General features: G+C 40.0%; 1 protein-coding gene across 7 annotated transcripts in view; it reads right to left on the bottom strand.

The window, feature by feature from the left end:
• Positions 1 to 11,555: 11,555 nt before the first annotated feature.
• Positions 11,556 to 22,735, bottom strand: part of LOC131693183 (uncharacterized) — a 59,381-nt gene continuing 48,201 nt past the window's right edge. For all 7 annotated transcript variants that reach the window (XM_058980802.1, XM_058980801.1, XM_058980800.1 and 4 more), the window contains 2 exons: positions 15,894 to 16,122; positions 11,556 to 15,833 (listed from right to left, as the gene is read on the bottom strand). In XM_058980802.1, coding sequence (XP_058836785.1) covers positions 15,349 to 15,833; positions 15,894 to 16,122 — 714 coding nt within the window. In that variant the 3' untranslated portion in view covers positions 11,556 to 15,348. The remainder of the gene's footprint in view (positions 15,834 to 15,893; positions 16,123 to 22,735) is intronic.

The raw sequence follows: 22,735 nt of genomic DNA, 5'->3' as shown, positions 1-22,735 counted from the left end.
GCATATATATAGAAAATGACTATATAGATGTAAGGCTACATGATTTGTCACCGCGTACGCCCCGCAAATCAATTACAAAATACATGTCGCAATTCGGAGAAGTGGAATCCGTTACACCGTTATACTTGGATAAACTTCCTCTCGCGGATATTACTAACAGTGTTCTTGTGTAGAGGATGCGGGTCGCAACTATTCCCTCCACCTTGACTATACAATTCAGATATAACGGAGCTAACATAAAATAAACCACGCTATGCATCCACGAAGGGCAGACTCCTACGTGCAAGTACTGCAACCAGGTGGCACATCATGGAACACCTTGTGCGGAAGATGCTGAGGAGAATGCATCAGAACCAATTACCCACACATCTTCGGCAAACTAACCCGAAACACGTGTTCGGTGCTACTCGGCGTAGTCCCCGACGGTGGCGCTAACCTACCTCGGCGGAGTTTCCCGACGAAATAATGTCGCCCGCAACCGTTGACGAACACGTTATTCTTCCTTCGGTGCAGTCCGGCAGAATGCCGAGGTCAGTCCTGCGATTCTATGTGGAGGTAGAGGTGTGCGCCACGCCGCCGCCGCCGCTCCACGCCGACGATTGTAAAAATAGTAAGCACATCGGCGTAACGCCGGCGCGCCGCCGATTTTTACCTGAAATCGGCGGTGCGGCGCACACCTCTAGGTGGAGGGTGACTTCCAGTTCACAGGCGCCCGATGACCATTTGCCGGTGCTACTTCCCGATCTACTCGAGCTAGTTCCCGGCGGTGGGCCTAGTCTACTCCAACGGAGAGATTTTCCGACGTTGAAATTTCTCTCTTCCTCAGACTGACTTGTCAAGTGACATGGTCGGTCCGGTGATTCCAGTTGGAGTGTGACTTCCGGTTCATTGGTGTCTCGACGACCCGAGGCCGTGTACTGCTACGTTGCTGGTCGTTGCTCCTCTCGCCAGCTTCGTTGCAACGCTGACAGGATCTGAACGATTATTCTGTTCACCGCGTCCCATTTTTCTTTGTCTGCACACATTCTTTCGACAATATTGGCCATGCTAACGTCCTCATCGATAATGGTTCTCATTTCGTTTCGCTCGTGTTCGAATCGCGGGCATTCGAAGACCACGTGCTCAGGCGTTTCCTCTGCATCTTCGCACGCGATGCAGAACGGCGAACTCGCGTGGCCGAACATGTTCAGATACTTTTTGAAACAGCCATGACCAGACAAGAACTGCGTCATGAGGAAGTTCACCTCACCGAGCGCTCTGTTCACCCACACCGACAGACATGGAATTAGTCGATGGGTCCATCTATTGTTTACAGTTTGATCCCACTGATGCTGCCACTTGATTAAGGTATCAGCTCGGGCTCGTTTACGGACTCCTTTCGTCCCCCGATTCTTCGCTATCTTTTTCTAGTGGAAGGTTTATGGGAATCGTTCCAGCTATCACGTAGGCTGCCTCTGACGAGATAGTTCGGTAAACACTAGACACTCGCATGGCCATCAGCCTTAACGTGTTACACTTCCTTTTCTGGCGTCAGTTTCGTAGATCAGTTGCCTCCTCAGAATCCAACAGAGGTAGTCGGGAACTCTCAGTCTGTGCAGCGAATCGGCGATTGCGGCCCAAGTAGCGCTGTTGAAGGCGGTTTTCACATCCAGTGTAACCACTCCGCAGTAGCGGTTACCTCTTCTCTTTTACTTCTGCGCAGCCTCCATAGTTTCCACGACCGTTCGTATGGCATTCACACTGAATCTACCTTTCCGGAAACCGAACTGCTTATTGGATAGTCCATTCTCTCCCCCTGTGTATGTTGTAAACCTGTTAAGGATTACTCTTTCAAGCACCTTGCCGACTGTATCCAACAGGCATATCGGCCTGTATGCTGAAGGATCTCCAGAAGGCTTACGGCAATAGCACTAGCTTTTGTCGCTTCCAGATGTCGGGGAAGTCACCATCGTCGATGCACTTTTGCAACGCGGTCCTAAACATATCCGGGTTCGATAGGATTGCTGTTTTCAGAGCCACGCTGGGGATACCGTCTGGTCCCGGGGCCTTCTTTTTTTTTAATTCGTTTATTTGACACGGCTTAATGCGTTAGCTTAGAGGAGCCATGGGTCTTTTATATATTTACAAAATGTAAAAAATAAAAATTACAATACATTTTATTTTAGCTTGTAAGATCCCGTGCACGCAACTTGCTATTGCGAGCGGAGATCTTTTTTCGCGTCGGGAAGATGTTCCTTCTCTCGCCAATTTCGGGGTTATCGATGTCTCTCTCGTTGTCGTTTACGCCCATATCAGCATCTTGATTATTGCCGTGATAATCGCGATCAGATTTCCTTCCTGGCTTCTTTCCCTTGCGGGTCACGAATGTGAACACTCCATCCTTGGTGGTAGTTCTTCACTGGTGGTATTAGTCGTTAAGTTTGAAGTACTTGACGCAGCTTTTACAGTTGTCATTATTGCCTGAACAGCAGCCACAAATTTGGCAACCGTTTGTGGTTCAGGTGCAGATATTGGAGCTTGGGTATTGGCATTTCTTTCTGTAGTTGAGCTTTCCTTAGCGGTTTCTGGGCAGGGTTGTCCGTAGTGTGCCGTTTGTTCACAGAACTGGCACGTATTCGTTTGTCCTTGATATGTACAAAGAGTTCGCTGTGTAATGGTATCACCCCCTTCTGTTTTGTACTGCAGGGTAAGGTAGGAGGGAATGGGTTGGTCTACCCGCATTTTCACCACAAAGACACCATTTGAAATACCTGGGAAGTAGTTTCTCCATGTGTCCTCCGTAATAGATTCCACTGCTTCGAAATTCGACATGAATTTTTTAATTGCCATTTTGCAAGTAAGTGGAGATAAATCGTGTAGTTTAACTTCAATATTTCCATTTTCCATGTATATAGGGATCTTGATTTCAACGTTGTCTCAAACAAGCACGTGTTTCAAGTTGTTCTGCGAAATAAATCTTTTAGCCTGGGCGAATTTGTTGAAAGTTATCAGCACCGCATGCCTGACGTGCTCAAGCTGTATGGAGGTGACTTCCGAAAACCGAAGCTGCATTTTCACCTTCAGCAGATGTTCCACATCACGAATACTTGGTCTTATGCGAAAAGATCTGAAATCAATCGCCACTGTATTAGGCCTAATATTCACGTTTTGTTGATGAGACTCAGTCATCTTAAAAAATCACCCAAGAATACAAATAACGGTATCCTTTGTTCTTCAAACAATGCACACAAGTGACTGTTTTTTTTTCGTTCGCTTTGCGCTGGCTCGGACAGAAGCAGGAGCACACTGTGTATCGTGACCGCTGTCTTGGATGGTTGAAAATAGACTGACCGGGGCCTTGTTGGTTCTCAAGGCTTTTGCCATCAGCATCAGCTACACGTTGGTTACCCGAACTTCTTCTTCGTAGTCATACTGCATTCCGTATGGCGTGGGTGCTGTGGAAATAACGGTTCTACGATGACTTTCATCCTCTCCGGGCACCTATCCGGTGGTACTGCCGGTCCTCTTATCTTCGCCATGGCAACTCTATATGCGTCGTCCCACGGATTTGAGTTGGCTTTGCGGTGAAGCTCTTCTAGGCAGGCTTTCTTACTTGAATCCACCGTTTAGTTGGTGATGAAAATCTTAGCAAAGAATTTCCGACCCTTTCCGTCTTCGAGAGTGATTCTTCTGTAACAGTCATTCGTGCTTATGTTTAGTTGTGTTCTAAACTCGCAGACCAAGTCGTGCCAAAGTAATTTATTCCGTACTACGGCTGGATTGTTTAAGCCAAGCTTGGTTAATTCATCCGCCCGTTCATTGCCTTCGACGCCCACGTGTGCAGGGATCCATTGTAGGCTTATATGTTTTTTTGACATGTTTTTAAATATTTCATATGAGATCTGATCCACACTTTCCAGATTGGCCTGGTTAATTAGGTCGGAGTCCGTCAATATTACCGTTTTTGAATGTTTGGTTGTTGATGCCTCTTTCGATGCTATCCTAGATGCTATCCAAATAGCCAGGATTTCTGCTGTCATAATGCAACATCTATTTTCCAGTTTCATATTGATCTCTGTACCATTTTCTTCAAAGAACACTCCTATGCTACAACTGATATCGGATTGCGATGCATCGGTGTAGATGTGCTTGCAGTGGGTATATTTCCTTCGAATCATATCATTTGTAATTTGTCTGATAACGGTTACCGCTAGATTTTGCTTCGAGTGAGGCATTCCGTCTATTAAGGTTTCAATTGCAATCTTCGTTTCGTGAATTTTGTTCTGTTGATTAGGGTGCACGTTTAACAACTGGTCCAGGTTTTCTAAAAATATTTTTTCCATGTATGTGCATTATCTGATTGTACCGTATCCTTTGTCACTGCTAGTTTCTGGAGCTGTTCCCCGGTGAGATCATGTCTCCTTATGTGTTGCACAATCCTTTTCTTTGTATGATATTCTCGTATAAGGAATAATGGTTTTTCGTTGCTCAAGCCTGCTAAAGTATTTATTGGGGTTGACTTGGTGCATCTGGTTGCAATCCTTTGGCACTGTCTGATCGATACTTCCAGCATATTTTGGTACGATTTCGATGCTCCACCATATATGGACGATCCATAGAGAATATAGTTTCCATATAGGGCTTTGTGAAACATTGTCAAGACTTTGGGGGTGGCACCATTTTTTATGCTTCCAATAATTTTAAGCATGTTCTGTCGATCGCTTATTTTGTCTCGCATGGTCCTGATGTGTTCCGTAGGTTAGATTTTTATCTATATAAATCCCCAGGTATTTATAGTTGCGTACCGTTTCTATGGCTATTTCGCCCATTTTTAACATTAGATCAATGTTTGCGGCTGTGAATAGTATTGCCTTCGTTTTTGTCTCATTCAGCTGGAGGTGTAGATCCGTACACTTACTTGCGAAATGATCTATTTCTATTTGTGTCTTTGCTACTGCCTCCTCGCGTGTTTTTCCTTTTATTATCTTGAGAAAATCGTCCGCAAATTGTATTGTTACCACCCCCTCTTGCACTGCGTCGTGTAGTTTTGCCGTGTATAGGTTGAATAGCATGGGGGAGAGTACGTCGCCTTGAGGTAATCCTTGTTCTGCAATCATTTCGACTCTTCCTTCTTCTGATTGCAATATCAATGTACGATTGTGGAGGAAGTTTGTTATCCATCTTGTTATATCAACAGCAAAATCCATCTCTTCCATTACTGCCAGTAGCTTTTGTACTACCACCGTGTTGAAAGCGTTGGAGAAGGCGAAGAAAACTCCTACGCAAACTTGTCCTGTCCGTTTACTGTCCATTATAAAATTTGTGGCAAATTCTAGGCAGTCTTCCGTTGATTTCTCAGATTGGAATCCGAATGAAAGTTTTGGTAGCAACTGTTTTTTGTGTACGTGTTTTTTAATCTTTGTTAGGACATTTCCATTGATGGCTTTGGTAAGTGTAGGTATCATTGCTATTGGTCTGTATGCCGAGCAGTCGTTTGGATCAGGCCCTGCCTTGAGTATTGGGATTATTTTCACTTCTTTAAGATGATTCGGTAGATGCTCAGTTTTGTAGAACGTGTTTAGTTCTTCTATAACTTTTAATTTTGTTTCTGTGTTTAGTTGTCGTAGCATACTGCAGGTGATTCGGTCGGTTCCGGGAGCTGATTTTTTTTGTAGAAATCCATTTCTGTCTCTTCCGGGTATAAATGGGTATTGTTGGTGTTCGCTATTGGAGCTGTGTCTGTGTTAAAATTTATTTCCAGAAACTATTGGGCCGTATCTTTAGAGACCAGTATGAGATTGTTTTTTGATTTGTCTTCGTGTCTATTCTTGAGATTCTTGACGAGTTTCCAGTTTCCCTTGGTGTCTCTAGGATCTAAGTCTTTTGTTATCTCCGCTAACTTTTCTCTCATTAAAATGTTCTTTTCTCGTAAGAAGGTTGCGTTTGCCTTTTGTAATGCGGTTAAATTTTTCACGTTTGAGTTTTGGTTATATCTTCTCCTGGCTATCTTTTTCTCTTCGTACAATATGCTTAAGTTTTCATTCCAATAGTATTTAGGTGTGTAATTGTTAACTAATTTGTTTTTTATTTTAGTTAGTATTATATTTTCTAGATCTTTGATAGTTTCAAAATCACTACAGGTTATTTCCTTTATCTCCTTATTGATTTTATTATAGTTGTATTTTTCTCTTTTTTTAGCTTTGATAATTTCCAGATTTAATTGAATCACTAAGTGTCCGGAACCTCCTATAGTATGGTCCAGTACTTGCCAATTTGCATTGGTAAACAAGGCTGGACTGCAAAGCGATAAATCTATAGCGCACGGTCTGTGAGATATATTTGTTGGCCTGTATGTTTTCTCTCCGCTGTTGATTATTTATAGTTCTGAAGATAGTATGGCGTGCAGTACAATATTTCCTTTGTTGTTGTTATTGGTACTTCCCCATGCTACATTGTGGGCGTTAAAATCGCCACATATTACCAATTTGGATTTTCCTCTGGTTTCTGAGATGAGGTTATTAAGTCTTGTTTTGAGGTCTTCTATTGATATTCGTGGATTTATGTAAACGGATACTAGGTGCAACTGTGAATTGGTTATTTGTATGCCTACTACTTCAAACATGTTTGTACTACTTAATGACACCCCACCTCCAAGTTCAGTAGGCCTGAGTGCGAGAATCTTGTGGTATCCTGAAATGCTTAGTGTTTTTAAATTGTTATCGTTTACCCATATTTCTGCCAACATGGCGGCGTCGTATTTATTTGTGTGTAGTTCGTGTGAAAGTTTAATTTTGTTTTTTCCCAAACTTTGAATGTTATTTTGTAGGATCTTGAATGTTATTACTATTGCAAGGAGCTGGTCCTGTTTCTTCATGGTACATCCGAGGGATTGTGCCAGCGTTCTCACTGCCTCGATGATCAGCGTGTAACTCGAGTCGTCATTGCGGTTAACTGCTGTTGTTAAATTTTTAACGTTTCGTTAGCCATCTGCTTGTATGCTTCGCGCTGCTCCGCTATCACTTTCAGTTTTTCCTCCCATCGCTTTCGCAGTTCTAAATGCTGTTCCATCGATATAGTTTCCGGTTTCTGTTCTCGGGATTTCCTATCCGCAGCTTTTCGCTTTCTTGCTGGTTCTTCTACTTCCAATTGAGCTTTCTGTTTCTCGTTTGCAGGCTTCTTGTTGTTGTTTGACCGATTTATGCTTCCCTGCGAATGGCTCTTCCTTTTCAGTGCCTCTGCGTAACTTTCATGGATAGTCATAAATTCCTCCGTGTGTTCCAAAATGCTGTAACTGTTTCGAGTGGGTACGATTAGTTCTTGCCGTGCCTCAAAGTACGTTAGGTTTCTGTGAGCCATTAAGGTTCAAGTTACCTTTTTTGAGCATGTGTTAGTTTTGAACGCTGGGTAGTATGGGTAGGAAAAATTGTGTTCAGCTTTGCCACCGGATTATACATTTAAACCTTTTCAAAACTCTAAAAGAAGCATATCAGCCGATTTATCAGATCACAACGATTCAATTCATACAAAATAGCTGCTGGAAAAACTAGCGATTTCGCTAAATGGTGCTTTTGAAAAAGTGGCTGTGATTTTTTGTCACACTACTACACCGTGCTGGGGTACGCAACACAACAGCGCAATGAAAAAACCACAGCCACATTTTCAAAAGCACGATTCAGCTAAGCCGATGGCTTTTCCGGCAGGTATTTTGCATGAATTGAATCGTGATGATCTAATAAATCGACTGATATTCTTCTTTTAGAGTTTTGAAAAGGTTTAAATGTATAATCCGGTGGCAAAGCTGAGCAAAATTTTTCTTACGCACACTACCAAGCCTTGAGGTAACTTGAGCCTTAATGTTTTTATTTTGGACTGTTGTTCTCTCGTTGGGCAATTGACTTCTGTAGCTTGATGTTTACCGTTACAGTTCTCGCATTTAGTTTCCTGCTTGCATTGTCTCTCGTCATGTTCGTCACTACAATTTTTGCACCTTGCTTTTCCTTTGTAGTTAATTTCGATGTGTCCGTATCGCAAACATTGCTGGCACATAACCGTTTTCGTGACATACGGTTTAACAGCGACGCTAACACTGAACAACTTTACCCGAGAAGGCAGTTTGTTTCCTCTGAATACAACTCCAATGTTGCTCGACGCTATTCTTTTGCCCCCTCTCGTCCTAGTCATTCGGAAGACTTCTGATACCGTAATTCCGCACTCCATATTCTCCAGCAGCTCTTGGTCTGATAGATTTTCTGGGTTTCCGTTAATTACTCCTTTAACCATTACGAGGTATTTCGGGATGTACGCTTTGTAATGCTTTAGACTTAGATTTTTGCACGTAGTCAAACTATTTGCTTCTTTCATGTCCAACATGTAAACCATTACCTTATTTCTTCCAGTCTTTCTTATGTCAATAATCGATTTCTGAATCCATTTTGTTTAAGAATGATTCCCACGTTTATCTTATTGTTTTTACTGAACCGGTCATTTTCCATCACATCCCTATGAATTACCACTCGATATGGACCTTCGTCGTTGCCGCAGTAGCTATAGTTTTCGTACACTTTTCCTTCTTGTCCGCCATTCTGCTTCGGTATAGCTCCTGTACCGAGTACGCCATTTTGTACGCCGGGGCACGCATTTTCTTTTCCGACATTTTCACTTCCTATATCGTTCATTTCTGTATCCACTGGTACCCCTAATGGGGCACCTTTTTCAACACTCATTTTTCCTGCAATTTATACTGTTTTTCTTTTGTATTCTGCTTTCTGAAATTTATCACCACACACAATAGCGCCGAAATATTTCACTTTTTCTGTCTGCTTTCTAAAAACGTGACCTGGCCTGTTAAAACCTCGATTCTGTCACGTTCGCCCGAATGACATTCGCCCGAAAGCCATTTACCCGAAGGACATTTGCCCGAATGTCACATAAACCCGAATGTCATTCACCCGAATGCCACGAACACCCGAAAGACATTCGCCCGAATGCAACATAAACCCGAATGCCATTCACCCGAATTTCATATACCCGAAAAACATCGAAATGTCAATCGAAAAAATTTAATTTATTAAGATGAAATACAAATTTAATTACATTTGATGCTATGAAGAAATTAACACTAAAGTTATACCAGTCAAATAGTTAATCCAATCACCTGGTTTGTATGATTTAACTAGGCTTTCCAGTTTTAGGTCCTTTCGTGAGTTCTTTTTAGATTTTTTAGCTGTTGGTACAGCTTGTAGTGTACGTAAAACATACGTACTAGGGTTTTTCTTTTCAAGCTGCAACTTCTTCAACACACCATAGAATTTCCACGGCTTAACAAACCGTTCCATTTATTGTGCTAGTCTTCCACATTATTGGTGGTTCTAGGAATCTTTGTCGATACATTTTCGAAAACTGACCACGAACCGGGGGGCAAAGAAGGGTTATCGAGAAACTTTTTGATTAGTTTCCTTCCTATCAAAAATACAATTTTTACTAATGTAATTCAAAAAATCGTCGAGAGTCTTTAGACAACTTTTCCTCAATTCTTCGAGTGCCATTGGAATACCTTGATGGGGCAAGAAAGTCAAGGCAACAACTTGTTTGTAAATTAGTTGTATTCGACGATCTTCCGAATATTTTGTCTGACGACCAAGTTGTTTTATTTTTCTGAAAAAACTTTGGTTTTGATGGAAGAATCATCCGTGAAATAGGTGGAAAAATCATCCTGTCTCGAAATCCAATATTACGAAGAGAGCTATTTGGTATATAGATTCAAGAAATTGTTTTTGTTTTGAAAGAAGGAATCAACCCTTATGTTTGAGTATACCGGGCAGATGGAGTGGATCAACAGTTTCTTTGCAAACTTATTTGGCATGCAGATCCAAGAATTTGTCATGTTTGAAAGAAGCAATCAACCCCTAATTGTGGGAAAAGAGCTGCTCATGTTTAAAAGAAGGAATCAATCCCTAAGTGTGAGTAAACCGGCCAAACGACTAGATCACCGGTTTGATTGCGTGGGCTATTTGGTATACAAACTCAAAGAACTGCTGATAGTTAAAGAAGGAATCAACCCCTATATTTCTGTAAACCAAGCATACCAATAGATCACAGGTTTGCCGAGTAGGGACCTCCGCTTCGGTTCCTCGACCTCGGTAATTGTGACAAAGCCGCATCACACTAGCTTCGCCACATAACATTTATGAGCTACTATTTCCTAACAGTGTTGTGCCAAATGGACTTCCACCATGCAAGATATAATTACTAATTTAATTGATTCAATTCGTGAACGGAACATCTTAATATATATTCACCTCGATCGATGGTGTTTCCGAAAGATTTCTTATTATTTTGTCCGGTTTATCACAAGATTTCACCGCTCGAGCTGACAACTGCGTCCTATATGCATCAGTTTGCACCTGAAGAGCATTGGTGGCGTTGGCAACAGAACCTCAGTGACGTCGGATAGTACACTAATGTGGCTACGCCACATCGCTTTCTGGTGCACTGTCCGACTTCGCTGCCGTACAGTCGGCTTTAAACTAGCTATAGCCCCCATGTTTGAGTAAACCGGGCAAACAAGAGGATCACAGGTTTGCTTATAACTCCGGCGACGGGTGGATCAACGCCTCATCCAACGGAACCTCAGCGGCTTTGCGCCGCTTCGGATTCTTGGCCTCGGATATGAGGCCAAGACACATCACACTAGCTCCGCTGTATAAGCTCACTTGTTATTGTTCAGTTTATCAAACTTTGGTTAAAGATTTCACATTTCCCGCTCGGATTTGGTTTATTTAGATTAAAATACATCCTTTTCGCAAAAAAACCGCATTAAAGTCGGACTTCAATCACTAAAGTCACTAAACTAGACAATTACCGATTTTATATTATGCTTGAGTGAATGTGGTATTCGGGTTAATGACATTCGGGCGAGTGGTCCATTCGGGTTAATGACATTCGGGTAAATGGTCCATTCTGGTAAATGGTTTTCGGGCGAACGTCATTCGGGTAAATGACTTTCGGGCGAATGTCATTCGGGTGAATGTGATAAAACCAAAACCTCACACTTGAATGGAGAGACGCTCTGCTTTTTTTTCTTTGACGTCCGGCCTTTTTTCCAGTATATTTATCGGTTTTCAAGCGAGCATGTTGAGGCATACCTTTTTGTGTAGAGTGTGCCGTGCACGTTCAAATCATTTACCCCATGAACCATTATTTATAATTTTTCTTTATGCTGCAACTCATTGCGCATAATGATTTTAATTTTAACAATAACTTAAACGTTACAATCCAACAGCAAATCTGCACTGATTTCCGATGTTTCTTTTTCACATCTTGTTAACTTATGTAAAAGCTACGGTGTGTCTATAATCGCAAGTTAGTTCCATGCAGATAGGGTATCTCACAGAATATGGGACATACTTACGATTATCGGCAGGACGGCCCACGTCAGCCTACGCACAGAAATGTGTCAAAAACGAAATTTAATTTGGAGAAAGATGTTTAACGTTTTTAAGAGATCAGTCAAGGGTGGTGCGATAAACAACGAAATGGACTAGTGATATATGTGATATCAGAACACAAAACAAATATTCTGTATTAAATATTCTATGATTTATTCCTTATTTATCCACTTTTACCGTCGATTTACTCGTTTGCAACAAACTGCCGGGTGTTTTGTTTGATTAAACTGTCATCGATTCGTGTAGATTTTCAGGTGACTATTATTTCTCTTACGTCTGTGCACTACCTTCCCATTTTCTTTTTGGTCTAAATGTTTATGTAATTTTGAAAACAATAAGAACTTAAATCTTCAACTCGCGATTGAACCAGGAGAGCTTTAACTCTATACTTTGTAATGAATAGATAAACTGAATGTAACATGCTGATCAATTTCTATTCTAATAAGTTATGATAATATGTATAGTAATGGTTATTAAAAAAAATCATAAAATTTAATCACTCTCAGTACTTTTTCCTTCATTCACAAGTCCGATATCCAGTGTTTGAATAATTCGATTAGAAAGCAGCCTAATAAATAAATGAAAATAATTTCTAAGCATAGCATGTTCCATGTCACCAGATAAGATGAACTGTTCGGTTAATTTTGGGTACTAATCACACTTATAGCTGTTGTTTTGTTTGCTTCATATGAATGCCGTTTGCCGCTTGATTTTCCGCATAAACCACTTTTAATTATTATTAATAAGTGCACTTATCTACTGAACGTACCAATTCGCATTCCTTGGCTTTGTGTGATCTTTTACTTCGGCGCATGAACAACAATAATCCCTAGAGTTGATACGTACTACTACACAACTCTGCTAGTAAGAGCAGCATTTTTCCGGCTATAATCTAATAGAAAAAGATCTACTTCAACAAAATTGCTGTTTATCATTTAGCAGGTGTTTTTTTCTGTTCGTTTTGTTTCGGACTGAAGGGTTACTGTTGGGTTGGCGTTCTGTTATTTGTTTTTTTTTTTTTTTTATTTTCCCTAAGGAATTAACATTATTTGGCTAGTATACTGCGTGACAGATATTTGTTAGATGTACGATGTACCCGCACTCTGCGCTATCGGTGGGGCGATCGGAAAAGTGACGCGTCGTAACGCAGAATGCGGGTGCTGGTTGTTTATCTCTCTCATTCACTGTGATTTAACGCTGTTTTTTAAATGTTATAAGCTTTTTGTTGTTTTTTTTAGTGACATGATCGTATGCTGTCGCTTCGTTTTTTTACTCTCTTACTATTTTTTTTTGTTTCTTACGTTAGCGCTAGTTTATTATGGTTTAAAATTAGAGGCTTACTTTAGCCTTACACTGTTGATTAATGTTATACACAGCCCTAGCGGTTTAGTAAACTGCTTGTCCAATCGCCTGGGTCAACCGGTTGGATGGAATTCGAGTGGTCTCTTTTCGCTTCGTGATTCTGCTGATAGCCTGTGGCCTTTTGGCTTGGACTATTAGTACCACCAGACATTGGGCATTATAGGATATGATTTGATATACCCGCGTTTTAAACCAATTGAAATCGGGCGAAATATGCAGCATTTATGGCGATTTTTATCACCTTTATTATGAGATTCACTTGAAAATGAGTTGCATTATGGAATGAGGATAATAATCTGGACAAAATGCTTTCAAATTTGGAATTTCCTATCTCGTCGATGATCGGTACCACACTGAAACCGGAGACTGAAGGCTAAATCTGACAATTTATTAATCCGTCGTAATACAGAATACGACTGATTATCTTTATACCAAATAGAAATCATTTTCGTTCCAAAAAGTTGTGAAATAATTCTACAATCAATACTCCTTACAAGGCAAGACTAAACTGAGCTGATACACCGAGCCGAAGAAAAGGCAATATCCACTGCTTGGTAAAGGAAAATAACAAAAAAAAGTCGAACGACTTCCCTGCGCATCATGTCTGGAGTATTAGGAATAATCCAGCAAATCAGAAATGTTAAATTAAACTTGAGCACCAACGTCAAGCAACCTTTACGAGAAATCTTTCGCAAGTTATTGAAATTTCTAAACTTTTGTGTTGTGTCCATTTTTGACCAATTCAAAAGTGTTCTGAGACCACTTCAAAAACAACTTCCACTCGGTTGATCGTTTCTTCTTTAATCTCTATCAGTCCCACATCGGCAAAAAAACATTCATTCTATCGTATCGGATATATATTAATGTAAGTGTATTTTTTTTCGCGCAGTACGACGCAACGCTCTATAGACCTAAATGACTATGCAGTACAACACCCTACAGACACGTTAAACTCTATATAGTTAGTACAGACATCGGTTTCAATTTTGCCACACATTTTCATTTCATGATAACTTTCTGTAAAGGTGTGTTAAGGGTTAAACAGAATGCTTCGTCTCTGACACAGCGTTAGATCCGATCCATGATTTGGCATACTTTTCAAACCGATCTTGGACGCTACGTTAGTGACGCAGCATTCTGTTTGACCCTGTTACACACATCAACTCTGCCATTGGCTGTGTGTGTGTGAGTAAGTGCATGGTTGATGTTTATTCGTGAAATAAATGGAAAAGATTGGATAAATACAACTTAAATGATTACACTTCTAGTCTATCCCATAGCAAAAAGATAAATTACTCGGCTTGGTTTCACCTTTAACATTAAAATATGAAGTTATCGCTTTAGTAGTCTATTTTCCACATTCTTTTTTTGTAATTGCCTGCATGTGCTTCTCCTATCTTGAAATAATTGTTGAATGAACATATCATATAATCAATATTTATCTTCATCACTTATCGCATACCATTTTGCCATCTATAAACACATTACTCAAACGCTATCTCCTATATACAGACTTTTTGTTGCAGTATTTATGTGAATAACTCGCTATTTACACTCGTGATCTGTGCCATCATCAAAAGACGAGATCAAAATCAGGATATATCTAGCTACGATTCGGTTTAATAGCCGTTATAATCAGAATAAGGATTGTTTTTCATATCCACAAGGGTTGTTTTCTACTCTACATTCGCTTTTCTTTATTCTTAGTCGATTCTCACAAGCTTACGTATTAAATGGGTAGTTAGGTGACTAACGTAACAATAGTTTAATTGAGTAGTAAATAAAGTTAAACAACACTCGTTGTTGCTCTTGGTATCAATGTCCAACGCCATAAGTATGCGACGAAAGAGATGGAATCGAGTGGCATTATCACCCATTCTTGACACACCTATGGCGCTGGACAACATTTTACCGCCGCTTGTGGCTGCATGGCAATTTCTAAAAAACTTTAATTTTAATCTACCTAAAACGTATACTAGTTATATGAAAATAATCGATACTATGATTAACAAAAAATAAAGATAAGAAAGAATAGATTTTATGGACTAACACTATGTTCCGTTTAAGAAAAGTATTTCCATTGCAGTATTAGAGCAGATAATAGATACATACGTTATCGCTAAGATATAAAGATACTCTTCCAAGAGAAACCCAAACAAAACTGTTGATTATTGGTATAAATCCAAGCCTAGTAAAATGAATAACAAACTGAAAAACGTGATTACGTGAATTACAATAACAATTTTTCTTCGCCTCTTTGATGTAACCTGTTGCTTGCTATACTAATTTCTAATGTTGGATGCAGTTTTTTTTTCGTTGACGTTTCACGATTATATCGCGACGCTATCAACGTGTCACACACACAAATCTCTCCTAATAAAACATGTGACACAACGATACAAAATTGTGCATAAAAACGCAAATCAATCGCGGCCATACACACTCACAAACTTACAATTAGATAAAAACGTCTTTTTTCGTTGGCTTCGCGCGTCGTTCAACCACGCTGCTTCTTCTTCTTCCGTTCGAACGGAGAATAGTTTCACAGTACTCTATAGCTCTACTTCGCACTACTGCCACCGTAGCCACTATTTGCACTATTATAGCTATTACCACTAGAACTATAATTGCTGGTTAAGCTGCTGCTGCTGTTATTATTGTTGCTGCTGTTGCTACTATTGTTACCATTATTTCCACCCCCGTAGCCGGGCGTTCCGACTGCAGTGTTACCGCTCGTAGGAACAGTGCCGCTGCTGCTTGTACTGCCACTACCGCTGCTACCACCGCCACCATGGTAGTGTGTATCAAGTCGCCTGTAATATAAAAGATACGGCACACGTGGTGCTTTCGGGTGCAACACGTTGAACTCCGGAACCGCTTTGACCGTACTGTCGTCGTAGCGTATCCAACTGCCGTAACCGGCATGGAACACGTCCGTTATATAGTGCCCCTTGGAGGCCTCCTTCCCGTCGTGGTACACCACCGCGAATAGTTTGTACTGCTTTTGCTTTGCGGTGTAAGTTTTACCCTTCGATGACATGAGTTCTGCAAATGAACGTATCTCGTTAATGTAACTATCTAGCACGGTAACCTGTGGGAACTTACTTGAATCAATCTTGAGCTCGATTGGGAACTCCAGCGTCTTCAGGATCTTGGTGCAACCGTCCAACTTGTAGTCGAAGCACTTGAGGTGCAGAATCATCACGATCGGCAGTTCTTCAAGAGTAACCTGCTGCCAGGCAGCAATTTCCTGCTTGGTCTTCGAGCAGGTTACGCCTTCCAGTTGATCCTTTCCGACGAGAAGATCGAGGGCGTCCTTCACCGAGGCGGCTTTCTGAATGGGTAATACGGATTAGATTTGGATTACCACATTATATTACTGGGATTGTTTAGCGTTATGACTTGATAACTTTTAATTGGAAACATAGAACTAAAAACACTAACTCCATAGTAATTCTTCAAAAGGGCTAATGAGACTTTTGTAAACAAACTTATTTCGCTCATTATTCCGCTACCGAGTTGAATTTCATGAAAAATACACATGAATCAACATCTTTATCCTTGGTAGAATCAATTTCAAATGTTTTCTGTGTTGAAATGATAACAAATTAGGAGAAATCAACAAAACAAAAGTTTGTTTACAAATCTGATTAGCCCTATTCAAATGTTGATATGGAACTATTGTATTCAACGTGTTTAATTATGGTTGTAAAGAAAATGATGCCAGCACACTTAAGTCACGGTTGAATTGATTCTTGGGTCAGAAGGGTGATTAATCATAACGGGAAGATACCGACTATCATTTTTTTAATTCACGGCTCATAGCGGTAGCTTCACGGAGCCGTGAACATATTATATATTTACAATATACAAAAATATCAATAAAAACAAGAAAATATTATTGATTATCCGTTGGATCACCTGCGCGCAATTTTTTATTGCAAGCGGAGACCTTCTTTCGCACGGGTGAAACGTTTGATTGCGTACCGCGTCAAATTCAATTCTTTCTTGTTTTTCACATGATGCATCCTTGCCTTTTATTGTCATGTATCAAGTTTGTCACATAAGTGATACGTGTGTTTGTTGATTGTCCAGTTCTAAAGCCGAATGACAATTTCGATAGCAGTTCGCGGAATTCGTGTAGTATTGCTGTGTTGATGGTTTTGGTGAGTGTTGGAATCAGTGATATAGGTAAGCACTACGCGAACTAATATCAATGGTGTCGTGTAGAGCATCGAAAATAATCATAATGGTGGCATGACAGCATTTTATTAATCTACATTGAGATGCTCAAACGACAAAAAATGTGTTTTTAAAACTTTTAATTTGACTTTTGTGCATTATTGCCTACAGGATATTTCTGATTCTTAAAGTGATTGCATAAAAAATGTATATATATATATATATATATATATATATATATATATATATATATATATATATATATATATATATATATATATATATATATATATATATATATATATATATATATATATATATATATATATATATATATATATATATATATATATATATATATATATATATATATATATATATATATATATATATATATATATATATATATATATATATATATATATATATATATATATATATATATATATATATATATATATATATATATATATATATATATATATATATATATATATATATATATATATATATATATATATATATATATATATATATATATATATATATATATATATATATATATATATATATATATATATATATATATATATATATATATATATATATATATATATATATATATACAATTTTCTTCGAATTAATAAATTTTCGTACAGGCTGAAATACTATACTAACTTAAACCTATTTCCAATTGGAACATTTCTCTACTTAAATTAAAGTCAAAATAATGAAAAACGCTATTGAAGAGCTGACAGCAAACATCTACCGGGTTATTCTGGCCGTACTGCGTGCGATGAGTAGAGCGCCGAAAGAAGTTCATTCTCCGCAGAAACCTACCAGGAACGTTGAAGTCCAGCTTAGCGAGAAGCAGAGGGCAGTCAATGTTTCAGCGAGAAGATCGAACACAAAAAGACGCTGCAGAAAAACTCTACTGTTTCGTAGCGTAGGCAGGTTGATAAGAGCACAACGATGCTCATACGGTGGTAGTTCAAATCGCTTTCGCCAGGGAAGCCGTCGAAGGGCATACCGGACGAAGCTCTTTTGCACCCGTTCTATGCGATTAATGTGTACGGTGTGATACGGGGCCCAAACGATAACTCCATACTCTAGAATGCTGCGTACCAGACTGATGTACAGTGCCTTCAGGCAGTAGACGTCGCTGAAATCTTGGGTGTCTCGTTTGATGAGTCCTAGTAATGCATAGGCTTTAGCAGTTACTGCATTGAAGTGTTCGATGAAACGTAGCTTACGGTCAAGTATAACACCAAGATCCTTGATTGATGAAACTCGTTTTACTGGGGCAGCGCTCACTGCATACTCAAACGTAATTGGCGAGAGTATTCGTGTGAAAGTGATTATGTTGCATTTCTGACTGTTTATAGTCATTCCGTTTCTATCACACCAACTAATGATCCTATCTATGTCCATCTGAACTGCACAACAATCTACCAGAGTTGTTATGATGCGATAAATTTTCAGATCATCTGCGTACATCACCTTACACGATGTCAATTCGCTGCAAATGTCATTCACAAAGAGCACGAAGAGAAGAGGTCCAAGGTGACTCCCTTGAGGTACACCCGATGTGATGTCGAATGGGTCTGAAAGTACAGTTCCAAGTCGCACAGATGCACTGCGGTTTGTAAGGTATGAGAAGATCCAGTTGGTCAGTCAGTCCGGAAATCCGATTCGCCTCAACTTTTCAACAGCTAGCTGATGAGGAAGGCGATCGAAGGCTTTGGAGAAATCTACATACACTGCATCAATTTGTTGTCATTTCTCTAATTTATCAATCAGCGTTGACACATAGCTCATTAAGTTCGTCGTTGTTGAGCGCTTTCTAACAAACCCATGCTGATCTGTAGTGATGATGTGTTTTACTGCAGGGTAGAGAATATCTAACAGCATACTTTCAAAAACTTTTGGGAGGCAGCTCAGGATTGAAATTCCCCTGTAATTTATGACGTCATGGACGTTACCGGCTTTATGAAGTAGTGTTATTAAAGCCTCCTTCCACTTGGCAGGAAAAATACTTTCACCGAGAGAGCGATTGAAAAGCATGGATATCGGTACAGCTAACGATGAAGAGCATTCCTTGACGAAACATGGTTGCATTCCGTCCGATACTGGTCCCTTTGAACCGTCAACACCACGTAGATTGGTGTACACTTCGCGTTCGGTGAAAGATGTTACAGGCAAATTCAAGGAGAACGTCGGCAGACTACTCAGGTACGATTCAGACAAAGGTGGTGGGTTATTACTTAGCACACTTTGAAAGAAAGACGAGAATAGATTTGCTGACTCCGCAGGTGTCGTTGAGGTCCTGTTACGGTAGTTCACGTTTTCAGGAAAACCACGGGTGGATGTTTTGTTCCGCAAATAAGCCCAAAATTGCTTCGGCTCGTCCTTCGTGTTACTCTCAAGCCGTGAAACGTATGATCAAAAGCAAGATGCATTCAATGATTGAAATTGTCGCTCTAAATCTCGCACAAACGATTTATCATCGTCACCTCTTGTCCGGAAAAATCGTTTACAAGCCTTCCTTAACCGATTTCGCAGATTGCGCAGCTCATCGTTCCACCAGGGGCGTTTATTTGTGCAACGGCGCTTTCGCCTTCTCAGAGGCACGTGTTGTTGAAAAATTAAGTCCAATTCACGATAAAACCTGTCCACAGCCTCGTCGAGAGCGTCCAGTGACAATATTTCAATCCAATTGATGTTTGAGATTCTCGCATTTAGCTCGTCATAATCGCATTGATTAAAATCATACCACACATCTACATCGTCAATCACTGGTGAACCGTAAAGAGTCTCAATGGTCAAAACAAACGGATGATGATGACGATCCACTTTCAGTAGCGGTACGGGTGGTTCTAGGATTTCAAAATCACTGGCACTACTTACAAAGGCTAAATCAATTAATCTCCCATTGTCATTCGTCAGGTAGTTTACTTGTAAACCAGAAGCGATCATAGTTTCGACTAACAACAGCTCGTGCTCAGAGGATGTATTATTAGGGACAAAGCATCCGATTTCGTCATCAAAGCTCCAGCGTAGCAACGGTAAATTATAATCACCGATGATGACGATAACTCGAATTTCTTTGCGATGTTCGGCCAGGCAGCCATATCTCGACATGGTTATTAGTATACTTACGTCTGGTTTCAATTTCCTGAACATGTAATATGTAATGTAATCCGTAATAAGTGCTGACCTTTTCTTCACGTGTGGTTCATTTGTTCACGTTTATGATGTCGTTGTTGGTCTGACTTCAGGAGGGACGTGTAGGGTTCGGCAGCCATTTCACTTGGTCCGAAGTACTGAATGCCACCCTGATAGACCAAATCGAACAGATCCAGTTACTCTGGCAATTTTCTTTCATTGTTCTGTGTGCTGGTTTGATTTATATCCACGACTTATTTTTAAATGTTAGTCTTGGTGCTTTCAATTTTACTTTTTGCATCGACTGTGCTCCTTTTTTGTTTGATTTGTCATTCCCCCATACGATATAACTATTAAGATCCGCCACCGGAAATGAGACGATTGAATGTCTTCAGGTTTCCTAACAGAATCCCTAATTGCTGTTGAAACTCATTGAAGTTGATCAATGTTAACCCGTCGACATAAGTAGCGACTAACACTACGCTCAGTACGCGTACCATGACTGCAACGCATTGAATGTTGGTGTTCATGTGGATTGGTAGCCGTATTATTTTTGGCATAGATGACTACTCCTCCATGTCCATCGTTTCGTGAATTCAGTACATTGTGATATCCGCTTACATTGTAGCTGTGGTCATGTTTGTGTTCTTCTTTCGTCCAAGCTGCTGCTCTAGGTTCTGACATGTGAGCCCTTAGGAATTTTTCGTTTGCGTTTGTTTAAGCCTTGTATGTTACATTAGAGTAGCTTAAATCGTTCAATTGTGAATTTGACCTTGATTATTACTATTTCTGGAGGATCATGCCGAATGAAATTCTTTACTAACTGATGGCAGTTACTCATCTTGTTTGAGTAGTACCGCATAATTACTTCTTTGACGACATCATTGATTGTGGCGCTAGGGCCAGTTGTCTGCGAGGTTTGTTCTTGGAGTAATTTATTTATTTTTTCGTGTTCGTTGATCCTGTGAGGATTGTTTAGGACAACCCCTGATGATTTCGCTGCTCGTTTCCTTGTATCCTCTAGGAGCGTGGGCGGTTGAACTGTATTTGAATTCTGCGGATTTGGAATCTTCCTTGGTACGCTTGTTTTGATGTGTCGGTTCGTCTACCGACGCCATGTGAGAAACTTTCCCTAGGAGTGGATTAGCCGATTGGCCGCTGTATTATGCATTATTATTATTATTATTATTATTATTATTATTATTATTATAGTTAAAATATACCAGTACTTCTCTGTTACCCGTATTTTTTTATGTCTGTAACGTGCTTCTCTATTCCAAAGATTCGTTTCATCATTCGACCTGCTGAAATTTTGTTAATGCGTGGTAAATGTAGGTGGTTTTTGCCGCAGTTTTTACGTTTGGGTGGTGCGTTCGCGTCGCATCCCTAGTGTTCTTTGGTGATCATGTTCCCCCACATTTGACAGGTTTTCTTGCCTTTGCAAGCTGCTGCCCTAGTGATCAAATCGCCAGCATTTGTTGCAGAATTTGTCCGGGTATATGTAGATTTCTGATTTTATCAGCATTCCGCAGAGCTAAACTATTCTCGGAAGTTTTTTTTACGTTTGATTCTGTCGAAATATTTTTTTTTGTAGCTGATGCTTTTTCGTAATTTCTTGTTCTGATTGGACGAGTCTGATGACACCTCTTGTTTCTGCCAGCATTTTGGGTATGGAGGCCCCGTAGTTGTTTTGTTTTAGTAGTGCCTGAGTTGAAGATTTTCTCGATGTCTCGTGGATTTTTATAGTTTAGTTTGTATCTGTATCGTCCTACTTCGGAGAACTGGTCTAGGTCTAGACTACGCTTTCGTTGGTTCAAGAAGTTTTTCTCCTTCTCTGATCCCAAGGGGTTCGATGACAAATCCGTACATACCATGTGATTGGTATGTACGGATTTGTTTTTTGGACTGATGAGTGATGGTTCTATTTATTTCCCGGTTCTGATGGTATTGTTTGTTGTGATTTTATTGAGTTTTGTGTTGGTGAAACTATTTGTATTGGCGTCGGTTGTGGATTGGCTTGTGTGTTAGTTACTTTAGAATGTGTGTCTGCGTCGGGTTTTTTCTTCTCGTTTTCTTTTTTCTGTGCTTCTCGTCATTTTCTGATGATAATTTGCGTTTGATTTTTCGCATCCCCTTCGAAACCACGGAGCCCTGCATCCATTGTCTTTGTCGTCTGAGGATGAATATAATGGTAAAGGTGTGTTGGACCATGTATTATCTTTGTCAGGGGGCTCCGGATCCTGAACTCATGTTTGAGAAGCGAGTATGGAGTTCCGCTTACCAACCAAATCAATTTTTTAACACCTAAACATACTGATTTATTCGCTGGTTTTATTGGCTACGTAGAACACGGTATTATTTCCGTAAAAACAAATTTGAGTCCGATTGCATTCGACTGTTTGACTTATTTTAACTTCACTGTGTGACACTGTGACGGAGGTGAGCTTAAATAGAACAGTTCTATATCTATTGCAGATACAGAATTGTTCACGGAATAAGTTGTGCATTCCCAAAGTCCCTCTAAACAAGGTCTTAGTATGCGTCAAAACTGTTATTGGTAGTGAACAGAGACAGTCTATAAAACGTGGTATTGATGACGT

Source organism: Topomyia yanbarensis, chromosome 3 (genome assembly GCF_030247195.1).
Source record: "Topomyia yanbarensis strain Yona2022 chromosome 3, ASM3024719v1, whole genome shotgun sequence".
NCBI classification, from domain to species: domain Eukaryota; kingdom Metazoa; phylum Arthropoda; class Insecta; order Diptera; family Culicidae; genus Topomyia; species Topomyia yanbarensis.
This window is presented reverse-complemented; position numbering and strand designations above follow the sequence as displayed.